Genomic DNA, 14882 nt, shown 5'->3' on the forward strand with positions numbered 1-14882 from the left:
CTTCAATGGTACGCACACGTTTACCCTAACGTTGTACAAAGATGTCTCAAAGGTTACCTAAATTAGTACATCGACACAACAACACCATTTTACGGACAGTATTACGTAAGCAGAGTTATGAATAAGCCTCAAGAACAAATGGGTAGGCAGTGTCAATACTTGTTCGTTACAAGAATAGACAACCGATTATCTATTTCAGCCTAGTTCGGGAAATTCTACGACGTTCCCTGATGCTGCATTTATGGGACTAGGCGGCCATGACCGACAGCAAAACGTATGCTTACTAGATAGTCTATTACGAAACGAGATTACATAGATAACTAGTTCGACTTGTCGACTAGGTGAATTGCCGTCCAATGGCGACAGTTAAACGCGGCGATCCGAATTTGTGCCAAGCACGCACCACTGGACAAGTACCCAGCACGTATAATTACGAGCCATTCAAGCAAGCAAGCGATTACATCGGAGCAAAATGCTTGCCCGATGCCCCACCAAGGACACTTTGAAAAAACAACCCATCGTTATAATATCCGAACGTTTTCATTGCCCTGACGTATGCATACTTTATTTTTGCACAAATCTACTCTGCTCTCTAGACAGGCAAATTGTCCAAACGGCAGAACAGGTTTTTGAACTTAAGTAGCTCCATGCAACCCGCTCAAAGAAGCAACATCAGCATGGTCATAGAAGCGCGGTTTTCATGTAAACGATGTCATGCATGTCCTGTGTCGAACATAATCCATCCAAGGAAACCGATTAAGTTCCAGCCTTTATCTATTCTTTAACCTGTACATCGTAAACATTTGAACAATTTTGACATTAGCGATGTATGTTTAAGGGGTGCGGTCAACAATCATGTTTCAGTATACAATGAGTCAAGAGCCTTCACCTCACTGAAGTTACCTGTTGACTGTGTCGAGATTTTTTCTATGCGAAGAACATATTTGGGACGATAGAGTTCATCAGATATAGGTGAGTAATTATATAGATGTTAGATGATTACTAAATATAGAAGGCTTCTAGGGGCATGATGTATCCTATTGTCCGTCCTTTTCAAATCGGAACTTTCAAATAGACGCCATTGTTGCTGCTATATAACAAAAAACGGCTCGATGTTATTGTTCGCGGCTATTGAAGCTTAGTCTTTTATTCATCGTGAGCAGATAACGGTCGAATGTGTTCCGAGTACTATAGTCATCTCTTGGATATAGTCTCGTTAATAGTTCTTTTCAGCCAAGCATCCAGTTAAAGCCTCAGAGTTGTCGATAACACGTAAAACCTGCAACGAAATCAATTACCATTATTGACGTTGTTTTTTGTCAGAGCTGAAAAATTCATCCGTATATGCTCAAGGTCGTCGTCCAAGCGGCCTCTCTGATGGGTTCAGACGTCAACGAGAGATATGTTCTCCAGTTAATGTTTATGGCAACCCATATGCCCAATTCGAGTCTGGAATTATACTCAACCCTATACGGGACCCGTTTTTGGATGCAGCGGTTAGAAGAATCCACGTGTTTCTTTCTCGCAATAATTGACTCGTGCTATGAGGTCCGACGCAAAAATATGAAAGCAACATAATAAACCAGCAATTAGACATAGATAATGGGTGAATTCAGCTGGGGCGCGCTATGGATGTGTGAAGGACTAACGGAATTATTGGTCATGTTAGTAGTCAGTTAACTTCAGATTCTTTAACTTTTGCGCCTGATCTTATCTGTAATAAAAGTCGCAATAGACTTAAATTTCTATCACATGACCAGATCGTATTCTACTGGCTGACGCTTTGCGCCAGCGATCTTCTGGGGCTGCATAATATCCAGCAATAACGAAAACAATGAGCGTCTCGACTCGATCAGCGCAACAGATCACCATGTGACAAGCTGATCGAATGCTATAACGTATGATTATTAAGAAAGTGGTATTACTACATGCTTCCGACATCAATAATACTCGACGAAATGTATGCCCCTTCCACGTACAAACCCACATAGACGAACAATAGCTCAAAATAACACTTATTATATTAAACGTTTATCATATTAGAGAAATGGAACGGGGAACTGCACACTCCACAAATAGTCGAACGCATTATAGCCGCTGCTAACGTTACACGTACCTGATTTACGTGCATTTACAGTTTACGTTCGGCGTAAACTGCTGCTCACTAGGTGTAACTCGATCTATTGGTAACGATCCAACAACTAACATTCACTCAGGATAGCTGCGTGTTCCTGTTTCGCCTATCCTTTAAACCAGGAAAGTGTAACCCGTGTTTATCTCAGGTTGTGATTATTTTACAAATCCATACACGAATTTTAGATCAAGGGCTTTTCACAGTAATTTAGGTGAGTCGCTAGCCGCCTTACCTAGCGACTGCAAGCTCCTCAATAGGATCTTTCTGCTCAACCATCTAGCTGATTTACCTTCGAGAGCAAAGTAGCAACAATCTAAGGTTGAATAATTTAGGTAGCTCTCATCTAACGCAATTATCCGCTAGTCGTTCTATGACTGGTAAACGAGTAATAAGAAAGAACGTTTTCGTGCTTATTATACAAATGACACAGGTGTCGGACTGTAGTCCAGGCAAAACTGGTTGGTGTCCTCAATTACATTTTCTTTTTCCACGTAAGGACAAACATTTTCTCTTGGCTGTATACATGACGTGTATCACCGGTACAGCCCGACGCCACCTTGCTTATGTTTTTAGGCAAATATATATACACGTACAGCATAACACATAGATACTTCCTACCATTAGGCGGATTGACGATGTACTCCGTACCCCTCAAATATGGCACACACAATTAGAGATTGGTTGATTGATCGCATGCGAAGGAATAGTGTACACGTTTGATCGACTAGCATTGTTGACGCCAGCTCGGGAAGCGATTACGGTAATTCAGGTGATAAAATGTGCGTGCAGATGTATACACTGTCCACTAGTCTTTGTGGTTCGATGTTCTTCATCATAGCCTATGCTTCTACGTTTCCATATGATGTTCATATAACCGTTCTTCGGCAAAAGCTGTGTATATTCCAAACCAATAGACCCCAGGTTCGACCCGAATAGCCATTAAAAGCTGTTATCATACAATAGCTACATGCGTACGTAAATCAAATCTATTCGATCGACATAGTCTTCTGCTAAGTGGTATCTCTGTGACGCTAAATAATTTTGATTTTTTAATCCGGTTCGGAAACATATACTGAGCTGTACTTATTTGTATCTATTGCAACGGCAGACGAAAGGTAGTTGTGAGTAAGACTTGTCTTACTCGCCCATTGATGACTATCTTATTGATGGCAAAGATTTTTCCAGCTACAGACTGTTAACGGGTAAACAAGGATCGTGTTGTTTATAACGGTCTCGGCCAGCTTTGCGGTGAACAGGCAAAAATACGTTCGTATTTATTGCGACGAGTTCTGCTGCCCTTTCTTGTTATTCCACAAAGATATCTATCACTTTTTTCGCAGGGTAAAATCAGCAACCTGTTTTTCTATGATCGAGAATAACTTATAAACCTCAATTCTTCGGCCGCTAAGGTCAACGAGGCAGCATTATTTATCATCGCCCTTTATTACCTCTGACCGTAGAGGTTTGGCTAGTGACGATGTGAGACCCCAGTTTGCATCGTCAATTCCAAGACGCCATCAGGGTCTATTCAAATGAAAGCTTCTATGCTCTATTGATAAATGATGAATGTTACGAAAATAATGAGAAGTTGTCCCAAAAGGCTCAAAGTAGCGCTTATTGATGATTATCGGTATTGAATTTAGTTGATTTCTGAAAGGTTCAGTGGCGACAGCTAACCTCAGACGGGCCTTGATGCGCTTTACGGATACGCAGTATACGTAAACGTAAAAAAATCTCCACATTCGAATCCGCTCGAAAAACTGACATAATTAAAGTATGATTAAACTGTTAATTCAAATAGGTGTAACAAAAGCGTTTTCTTTTTGAGGCATAGGCTGTAATTATGTTAGTCTTAGACGCTGCAACACCGATCTATGCAGAAGGCAAACATGTCCGAAAATAAATGAATGATGATATTCAGGCTAAACGATGAGCTCAATTGAAAAAGTCTGAAACAGATCGCTGAGTTTCAGCTAGGAACTAAGCGCTACACATAATTGTAATCCTCCACTGCACCGCCACGGGAGCAACTCTCACGCTCCAACCAGGACAGTTAAAACTCTGCTCATACTTTCAAGTGATCGTTGCTCATAGCCATAATTCAGCATTTTCTTTGAGTGTTTTTAGGTGTGAATGTTCTCACAAATCACCTATTTGGACATTTTAAAATAGCTTTTAATGCAGCCTGAATGACCTTCATACTCTGAGGTAGCTCCTTTTAATGTTGAACCTTCGTGTTTGTCTCATAATTTTCTAAATGTTACGAAGCAGTATTAAAGCGAGAAAGCAGCGTTTACATCACGCAAGAAACAGATCATTTGGTAAGAAATGAACAATCGACTACCAAAATTGTAGAGTAATCTTTACAATCGGAACCTGTCTTATCGTATGATATATGTATTTTTAGGTCTTTTGTTGGACACGACTCTTCTTGGCAGGTGGATATTGGAGCTGAGGAAGTCAATAACCTTTTTTTTTTTCGAGCCTTGATAGGATTACACAGAATTTATGCAGCTAGCTTTGACTAAATTTATAAATAACATTCAGATATAATTCACGATATCATTTTACTCAGCACTGCCTTGAAGTTAAGTTACGTTTTTAATGAAAATAATACCTTAACAGCTAGTTGGATAGCAGCGGCTTATTTGTCTTGACCAGAATCACCCTATCACAGATAGGACTCTGTATGCACGCTTGTTCTTCGACATCTCGTAAGCTCGTTTGTTTTCGCTGAAAACCTGAACTAACTAGTTTTATCAAGCTATAACGGATTACTAATCACCCACTCACATCAATGTTAGCGTCAATTTTTTATGCTGCGACATTTATACATGTAATAACACTTCGTTTGTTGCCATGATTCAGTGGCGCCAGCAAACTGTCTCAATGAAACCACGAGACCTGTTTCGGTCTTACCCTCCATTGTCATATCCTGAATAGGAATCAAGCCATTTATGCCACCCAATGCAGCTGGTAAATGTTTGATAATAAGGTTGGATAACATCTATTGAAATTTGTACTTATTGCGGTACATAGCTGTCAACGGCATGAGCTTGACGCCGTTATGCCTGCGATTATTGATGGAAATCGAAGATTTTTTATCTAGGAATAAATATTTGCTGAAATTAGAGATTAGAAGCTAAAAAATTTCGAACTACCAGTGGTTGCCGGGTGACCAGTTGCGAATTTCTATGTACGCACATTTGTATACTATAGCGGCAATATTTCTTTTATATGTTACTTCGTATTGAATGTTTTAAGGCAAATCTATTCGAGTTTACGATTTACAGCAGTGTTGAAGACTGCAAAAACCAATTGAGAAACACTCGTGCTAGCAAGGTATCAGTTTCAAGTCGTAGTTGGCGTTTCCGGGCCTCGATCACGCCAAGAAAAATAGCATTTGTCTATTAAGGTCAAAATGGTATCGTGATCTACGTACATAACAGTTCTGCAGACGTAAAGAAGAAAAGTGAATATCCCTTTCAGCTTCATCAGTTAGACCGGTGGCCTGAAATGACTAACGGAAATTGAGGGTAATCAACCTAAAAAAAATCGCCTCTGCAGTCGCGATCTAGAATGTTCGTTCCATTAGCGGCCTTGTTGAGCTTAGCGGATGGATTTCACTGACTTCTTATTTTGGTAGGCGTTGCCATCCGCCACCTAATCCCCGTTTGAAAAACTGTACAAAGAATTAAACTGGAGAGAGAGAGAACTCGAACAAGTTGCACAAAGACGAAAGGCGTTCCCGGGATCTTTTATTTCCGCAGAAGGATCATATAAAGAATTACGGAGTGGCGCAGCTAGGTTAGGTAGGCTTAAATCGTTAGTGTGTCCGTCTCTGACATCTTTCTACAACGAAGCTATCTACTTTTAAGATTCCATTTTCGGTTAGCATGGCAAAGGCCTTTCGGGCAGGTCAGCCGCATGCCGGTGTGCTCATTTGGATTTTAAATTGGCGCGCCACAGGCAATTGTTCGAAAGAAAGACAAACGTATGGAGGACTCGATGGCGTTAACTGCTTTACTGACGGACCAAAGTACCTGTGAAGTAACTCCTTGGACAATGTAGCGTTTCGTCGAAGCATTCATACATGCTCAGTACAGTATGAAATGTGTAGATATTGTGCTAGTTCGTAACCGATAAAAAAGATATCGCTTCTTTTTTTTGCGGTCAAGCTTGTCATATTGAGCAACATCGGTTAAATAGATCCGTAATTAACATTTGCTTCGTTACGTAAATTGCAGATCGTTTTGACATGGAAGCAATATTTACTGAAACCTATCTTTGGTAAAAACAAGTCATTAAAAAATTTCTAGATTCGAATAAGTCCTTTTCTTGAATTCGACTTTAAGCTCGAGCATACGGGACCTTGTTGATTTTTCCGAAATGCGAAAAGCAAACATGTCATAAGAAATTTATTTTAAAGTACGCTGTTTTAGGCTTTTAGAAACAATGAATGAAATGCTTCCGCGAAGTTCGACAAGTTTTTTTTATACAGTAAATACTATTCGGCCAGCATAATAACCGAAGTCCAGCTCTTTTTCAGATGTGAACATGAATCTGGCCAATCTTGCTATGCTTTATTTAACTGTTTACAGGCCTGTTTATCGTTCACCCCCGCAAATGGCGCCAAATTTTGAATACTGTACACACGATTTCAAGCTATAGGTCTACTTTAATTTTCTTGAATTCACGTCCTTCCTTCAGAGGCTCTAAGGCGTTACTAGAGGCTCAAACCGTACGATCGTCATCCAAGAAAACTGAGATAATAATTAGGAAAATACATATAAAAATTATATATTTGTCAAATTATTGTAAAGAGATGCATAACCAATTATGAGCTTCGTTTGCCAGAAGTATTGGGTCATCCGTACTGAACAGTTTTAGATATTTACTAGCCCATCAATTTATTCAATGAAAATCATTTTACCGATATGGCGATTTGCCGTAATTTTAGATGACTTCAGTGGCTCGTGGAACGAGTTAGCATTGAAAAGTCCATGCCTCGAGTTGCAGGGTACGCAGGGAATCCTCGAGTCGTTTACGCCAGTCTTCTACAAAACGCACATACCCTATCATCCGTCGAGGTTCAATCCCAACTCGAAATATATTTGGGTGTTGCGAAACCCTCGCGATGTATGCGTTTCAAGCTACTGTTTGTACAGCGACCTACATAAGCTGCCATGGCGCAAAAGGTTAATGGTAGAATTCGTATTTATAGCTCTTATGATTTTCCGATACAAAATACCTTTACTGCTACCGGTGCAGGGTGTCATTTCATACCGTACTTGACCAGATATCCACTGCTTCAAAACCTATTTATTTGTATGTCAAGAGTCGCGGTTTTACAGGTAGCACAATCCCTTTGAGGTATCTGCCCACATTTTGATAACAATGTTAGTTAGCCTTATTTCAGGACTAAGATAGATTTAGTTGAAACGATCAAACTAGTCTATTGCTACAAAAGTGAGGAATCGCGAGTGCGAATAGTCCAGCTTGTCGCTTTCGAAGTTATTCCAAAAGTGGATCTTAGGCCAACCCCAGCTATCGCTGGAACTTTTTGCACACCAATATTTAAGGTTAGTCAAATAGTTAAGTTCTACATATTGTTGAGGTTAAAGTCGACAACAGCTAAATTAGTATAATTTTTATTCTTCTGGTTAGGTATTCATTTGAAGCGTATACTGAGCACTTCTGCTCTGGGAACGTATATTACGGAGGCTATTGGGAACATCTTCGGAGTTGGTGGCAGGTTAAGGACGAGCCTAACGTTCTCATGCTAGTCTACGAAAAGATGAAACGAAATCCCAAAGGAACAATTATTGCTATTGGGGAATTTCTCGGCGAAAACGCTGCAGAGCTTGTCAAAGACGAACAGGTAAGCGTGTCATAGTCACGTGTCAAATCTACGGATAAGGCACCAGAAATCGACCACATAGACAGACGTCACTTTTTCGTCAACCCATAAAGATGAAAAGGTCTTGCATAAATAGTTGCTAATTTCGAAGATGACATCATATTTTTGGAAAGCGACCCGATAGATGAAGTAGAATACAAATTTTATAATGGGAAGGGCCTGACTGTACCTGAGTTTTTTTTTTTACTTAGAACAATATATCAATTTAACGAATAGTACCACACATAAGGGGCATATTGGCTTGGTTTAATACATTCTTAACCTATTGCTTATTAGGTTCGCTCCACGCACACTCGGAATAAGCGCACACTTGTACGCACATTATATATATAATATTATATGTGCTAAATTTTATGTTAAGTAATACTAATAGCAGGGGCAGGTATTATAGGCATATGTTATCCCTGGCGAAATGTTTATCGACAATATCGATAAGTAATTAAAACTCGGAACTGTTAGAGACACAGTATTTGCTTTAAATAATGGATTCTTCTACTTGCATTTACCAACAATAGCAATCCACAATCAAACTTTTAACGTGTGGCTTTGAAACGTAACGTATGTTCGTGCGGAACTTTAGCCTGCGTTATTATTTGATCGTGTCGTATGCTAGCGCGCATAAGTTGTCAGAATTATTCCATGGATATTGAATAATGGAAATCACATTTTCCAGGCGTAAGTTTTCCATCAAAGGACAAAATCAGCCAAGAAATAAAGATCAGACACTTTAGAACCGTTTCCAATTTGTAAATATCAAATTTTATCAGGATCGCATCAGATTTACAATTACATTTGAATTACATGAATATTTTTTAGAAGGGAGGAGAAAAGGAACACACGTTAATCTATCGTCAACTCGTCGTCAATTATCTTTAACACATCGCGGTAATTTAACATGACGACGAACTATCTTAAAGACTTACTAGCACATTTTGGGTCACCCCGATCCCGCGCCGTATTACCCGCGTGCACTTTTTGCCGGGGGGCAGGATTCTGGTATATCCGGTCTGCCAAGTGTGCCTCGCGTTTCAATTGACACCGTTATATAGATTCAGCTCCTTTTGGAAGATTCTTAGGTATCTATCATCCTTTGAATGTCCGGTTGGAAAGTTATAGGCTTTTTTGTTAAATTGTTTGTTAAATTTTTCAATTAAATAAATAAATAAAAAACAATTCATTATTAAAGTATAAGGACAATCTGTAGAGGAAATATGTAGCAGTTGCGCCGATACGAGTGCGTCGTTTCTACAGTAGGTAAAAACAAAAAGAAGAAAAAAAAGAGGTGAGCAAATCGTCCGAGTCAAGGAACCGGTTATATCAAAAATGGACGAAGCAGTGAGCCAAGCTGCAAGACTATGTACTGAGACTGAGCATTTGACATACTCTGAAGGGCCCGAGTAAAAGACCAGGGTCTTGGCGACAGCAGCAGATATCTACTGTTTGTCGTACAAGCGTCTGTTCAGGATTACTTGTAGACCTGTAGAAGTTTATTAGTAATCCTGAAAACCTGAAACCAGGTTCAATTCAGTAATCTCTTTTTCGGGTGCGCTGTGAGCAGCAAAGCGATGTGAGTAAAGAACAAATTTTCCCTAGTTTCTGCTCTTCTAATCGAGCAGTTTGCGTGAAAAATATTATTTTACGTGGGAGAATATGATCCGTGGGTGAGAGGAGAAGATGGAGGTCTGAATGTATTTGCCCAGAACGCGTCGGGTTTCAGTTTAAGGTGAAGGCGTACCTTTCATGTACTAGCAAACTATAGTGTCGCTACTTATTCTATGGCCCTTCGGAGGCTTGCGCGATCGTATGCAGCGACCACCGGACACGAACTATTAAAACCAGACCGTGGCCAAAGTCAGTCAGATTGCATAGTACGTCAAGCTTCTTTATTAGCTGTGATATGCCGAATTATATACAAGCTAAGTATCCTGGCGCTAATGCCATTCAGGCCTAGCTTCTTCGCGAGACAGAACAAAGTAGCCGTGTCAGATGTAGAGCTTTGTGATGGAGTAGATGTTCCTGTTGACGCTTCTATTCTATGTTTGATCCGAGAACTTACTATGTAAGAAGAAATTGAACTTCTATAAGATGGATTTATCTATTTTCTGTTTATTTTGAAAGATAAGGGCTTGAATGATATTTTTTTTCTTCAATAGTCATAGATGGTTTACTAGGAGAAATGATAATTAATTTTCCTAATGTAAATAATCAGTATTTAATATTTTTTATATATATATTTTATTTATGTGTGCTTCTACGAAAGATATGTAAGTAACAATAAGAGTAGCATTATCTATTTGATTACCAATTATAGTTTTTGGTTGGTTCAATTTTTCCAGATAGATATTTGCGCATTCAGTTCCATTAGGAATACCTATTTTTAGCGTCATTTATAGTACTAATTTATAGTATTAAGAGGTTTAATGTGTCCAATAACATTAGCAGTACGATTAGCGGCTAATATAATTGCAGGACATTTTAGGGAGTAGATGTTTCTGTTCTGATTCAACGAGAACATTCAACCGCGGTTGCAGATTGGTCATGTCCCGTCACTCTGAAAACACTCGTCACACATTCACATACAAGGTTTACCCGTCACACTAAAGAGACAGCCTTACACGCAGGACTCTATGCTTCCTTATTAGCCCCCACACGCAGGATTATTACTAGTTTCATATTAGTTCCAAAATATATACATTAGTCAAAAAAAAACAGCATATCCACAGATCGGGAAAAAGGTGGGCCAATGCGAAAGTTGCCGAAGCTCAAGATTTAAAGGGCCGAGGGCATCTATTACGATATCTGCTCCCATTCAAGCAGGCCTTCGAGAAAGAACTAGGTCAGAACGTGGACGTAAGGCACATACGTGAGTAGCACGGCAGGCCAATAATATAATTAACATTTTGTGTAGCTATTGCCATGTACGGACGTTAACGCCAATAAGTAAAGTAAATATATACCAGATGTGGTGGTAGTCGTACGCCATAACTATCATAGTAATCGTAATCGCGATTCTTAAAGCTACCTAAACGGTCTAATAGGTAATCTAGTACACGGTATTTAGTTTGTGTTCAACCCTTCATGATTTTAGGCAGCTGAAAACGTTAGAAGTTGCACAGCTGAAATGTAGAGTATCTGTGAGTTTGACATAGCTTACACAATTGCTTATTATATATTTCTGTTTGTGCTAGCTGCTGGACGCTTTAATAAAGTGTACTTCCGTTAAAGCTACACGTCGGGAAGCAAATGCAAATTTCGTACGCAGTCTCTTACGTTTCAACAAGCTCGACATCTCGTTAACGAAAGAGCTTTTAAGACCACGACGCGCGGTGTGGAAGATCTTCGGGGGTGAAGTGAGTTTCGTACGCAAAGGTGTCGTAGGCGATTGGAAAAACCACTTTACGCCGCAAGTCAGTATATAGTTGAGGTTCAATATTACCGATTATATGAGAGATTTTTTTATTTGAAATCTGCAGATCTCTCTATTTGGTATTCTATCAATATATTCATTATAACCGCTTACTAGCCAAGTAGGATGAGTTCGATTAGATTTTCGGGTTCCCATGACGCTGCGTCATAGATCAAGATGATACGATCGTTCGACGTTCTTGAAAAACGTGTTTTTCTCATTGTCAACAAGATGGAGGCGACCCCTCTTAATAAATTTACCCAAATCGTCTTCATAGCTCGAAAACAAACTCAAAAATCTGATATAACCCAATACTACATTTAGCACTATTTACAATACCGTTTTATAGCAATTGAATATCATTATTTTTTGTATACATTTTAAGGTTGCCTATTATCTTAAACTATAATCATATAGATCTGACAAAATCTAATGGTGTAATTTTGTTTACAAACGAGCTCCTACAATATCATCTACATTCACAACGACTGTCGCCGCCTAGTCTACCTATAAACATATAGTTTACGTGGACAGAGAGGTTAGCGATTATTTTCTGTTCGATATGAGAACAACGTTGTTATAATTAAGCGTACAAACAAAGCCATATCTTTTTTTCTTCGATTTGTGGAGTGAGCCCATCCCTACGCTGATTTCAGTGTATAGAAGAGTGAAGAGGTCGACTGCAAACTTTTACAACAAGGGAAAAGGAGTAACTTTTTGGTTGAAGGGCAAGCGATGACTACGTTTGTCTCGCAAATAAGGTCTTTGTACTTTTCTGGTTTTACGTCGTGCTCTCACTGTCTGCGATACCTTTTAGCTCTCAGCGGTTGTGCAACGCAGCCCAACGTTATAACAAGTACTGTCCATCCAGTCCCAAACCACGTAGCCATTATGAGTACGTAATCATGTCAGCTGTATCGTTGAAAAAAGATAAAAGCAATGCAATGCCTTAATACTGCCACATACACAATTCGCTGGCTTGTATTGAAATTGTATAGAATACATGTATGTACATCTTTATATATATGTATAGCTTGTTATTGGCTGCACTGGAAATAGAAATTATTTGTTTCTTTCAATCAGGGCCTGGGCCATATGAGCTCTGTAGGAAGCATTTTTAGAGACTCTGCGCAAAGCAAGCAGATCTTTTTGGCGACACACAAGTTCTAAACAGAGACTGAATTACGCCGCTATGTCCCTTAAACTATAGGCTTATCTCGGCTTTGTAAAGTTAAATCTTTTGCGACAGCAAAATGGGACGGAACTGCCACGTTTTTCCCGCCGTACCCGCTCTTTGTACCAGCAGCAGCAGCAGCAGCAACTGAGGACGTCAATCATTAAAAACAGGTTGCGCTATTAGCAACAGGCCACATTAGGTACCACATTACATTAAAAATGGCAAAGAAGAAGTATTATTTAGCAAACGAGGCTCGAACAAAATAAGTTTATCTGTCCAAGCGTTGTTGCGAACTAAGCGCATTTCCGAGGTAAATACCTTCAGTTGTGATTTTTTCCTAAAAACTAATAACAATGAAGAAAAAAAAACGCCATACGGCAGGTTGATGAACAAGCAATAACTTGAGTCAAGCAGCACTCAATGGCAACGATGTTTGGAACTAAATTTTTTCATACAGAAGCAACGACTGTTAGTATATACTATTTGCTATTGAAAAATGCATATATACCGATTTTGATTTACCCCGTTTGTTTCAGGTAGAAGAAGTGTTTAATCAGTGGATTCAGAAGCAGGAAGACCACGAAGATGTTATGGCTTTATTTGAATAACTCCTTTAGCCCGCGACGGCCACTATTGAAAGCTTCGCGGCTTGCGTAGCTAAATATCGCTCTAACAACGATTCATTACTCTCATAATATTTTTATATAATTTTCACGCAGATTTATCTACCTGTACATCGATATGTACAGACGGAGTTGTGTGATTGCAGAATAAAAGCCAAGCACGCACTTGCTATCGATTTATAATTACAGCATATATTTGCTAAGTGTAAGGCTAGCGATAGCTTCACAAAAATTTTATCAAGCAGTTTCTTTGGGATGACTATAAGATCATATTGATAAGGTTAAGCAGCTAACAGGAGGGTTGAATATCAAGCGTGAAAGGCGCACGTTACACATGAATTCCTTTTAAATTACTTGCTTTGGCGTCACAATTCAGCCTTTAAAGTTAGACATTTATTCCGACAAGAGCGGATTGCTTGTTTTGTCCTACCGAGAAGCAGGTTTCTATATTCGCCTACCGCTCGAATCCAACACAGCGAAATATCTAGTGAAATTAAATAAATGACAAGCCGACATCGCCCACCAATATGTCATGTAGTGATCTCGACGAAATGCGTCAAGACTGCATTCATTTGTATTTATACGGAAGTGAAGACACGTCTTTTTAGCGGTCTGTAGTAGATACGTTAAGGCGACGTATACACGTTTAATAATAGAATGTTTGCCTAGACGGCCTAATCGAAGCGGAGGCGTATATTCCAGGCACTACTCTGCAGACAAGAACGTGTCCCTTCGTGCGTCGCAGATCTTAATAATTGACTTACCAAAAGAAAATTGGAAGATTCTGAGAAAACCGTCGGCACAATTTTTGAAACAGGAAATGAAGGAATGAAGGGAATGAAGCTTTTGTAGCGCGTCACTTCGCACAGAATGACTTTGAAAATGATTTGATAACCGCATAGCTCGAAGGCCATAAGTCAAACAAAAGTCATTCTCTGTTCAATGTTGCTTCGATTTCAAGTAAGGGTCTTTAGAATTCACACCCGTCTGTTTTATTCAAAGTCTACGCATGCGTCACCGCAATGGCAACACTGGCGTTTCTGTCCATCTGTTCGTATCACATGAGTATGATACGGTGAGAGTTTTGCCGAGATAGAGACGAGTAAAGTGATTCATTTCCTTAAAACGAGACTCGCTTTGGTTTTTTCTTTCTACACGAAGTACACATAGTCATACAGACAGCTTGTCACTCGAAAGACGGTTTTTAACATTGATTGCCAAATGAGAGTGCTAGAAAGCACTAGAAACATAAAGATGTATCTGTTGTACCTCAGATATTTCAGTAGCCCTTAATCATTGAGCAATTGACGGTACATGCTTACAACGAGTTATCTCTCTATGGAGTAAGCAAAGCAGTTAAGACATTTGCCTCTAATATGTTATTGCTACATAGCTATTTCCGATAGCTCTGCCTTTCACCTCGTCGATTCTTTTAGTCGTTACTATGTATCAATTTGTCAGTAGGAAAATCTTAGAACACTGACTAAAGCATTTGTGGGACGTCACGGGTTCGCATTCCACACTCAGACAGGGCAGAGCGGCTGTTCTTACATGCTATGTTATTACTAACAATTTTTTTTGTCTTTTTAATGGCCAAGCACTCAAGCATTGTCTCGCTCTAT

The 14882-nt window shown here is 39.4% G+C and overlaps 1 protein-coding gene and 2 long non-coding RNA genes across 11 annotated transcripts in view; 2 read left to right on the plus strand and 1 right to left on the minus strand.

Annotated features, from left to right (window-relative positions):
• LOC111265783 (sulfotransferase 2A1) overlaps window positions 1-13443 on the plus strand; it is a 47901-nt gene extending 34458 nt beyond the window's left edge. For 4 of the 6 annotated variants that reach the window (XM_086970631.1, XM_086970630.1, XM_086970629.1 and 1 more), the window contains 4 exons: window positions 7095-7332; window positions 7802-8015; window positions 11243-11461; window positions 13174-13443. In XM_086970631.1, coding sequence (XP_086826757.1) covers window positions 7095-7332; window positions 7802-8015; window positions 11243-11461; window positions 13174-13245 — 743 coding nt within the window. In that variant the 3' untranslated portion in view covers window positions 13246-13443. The remainder of the gene's footprint in view (window positions 1-7094; window positions 7333-7801; window positions 8016-11242; window positions 11462-13173) is intronic. The other 2 variants (XM_086970632.1, XM_086970633.1) reach the window with 2 other exon arrangements.
• Window positions 1116-2861, minus strand: LOC111265784 (uncharacterized). Of its 4 annotated transcripts, none has more exons than XR_002683658.2 (3): window positions 2753-2861; window positions 2117-2245; window positions 1116-1541 (listed from the first exon to the last, which is right to left on the minus strand). It is a non-coding gene; the product is annotated as an uncharacterized LOC111265784 (long non-coding RNA). The 4 variants fall into 4 exon arrangements; XR_002683660.2 differs by having other exon boundaries at window positions 2117-2240; window positions 2753-2853; XR_002683661.1 differs by lacking the exon at window positions 2753-2861 and adding an exon at window positions 2611-2711.
• Window positions 4710-6933, plus strand: LOC147752769 (uncharacterized). The gene is made up of 2 exons (XR_015313175.1): window positions 4710-6201; window positions 6736-6933. It is a non-coding gene; the product is annotated as an uncharacterized LOC147752769 (long non-coding RNA).
• Window positions 13444-14882: the final 1439 nt, after the last annotated feature.

The sequence above is a fragment of the Varroa jacobsoni genome, unplaced genomic scaffold, assembly GCF_002532875.2.
Source record: "Varroa jacobsoni isolate VJ856 unplaced genomic scaffold, vjacob_1.0 scaffold_1009, whole genome shotgun sequence".
Lineage (NCBI taxonomy): Eukaryota > Metazoa > Arthropoda > Arachnida > Mesostigmata > Varroidae > Varroa > Varroa jacobsoni.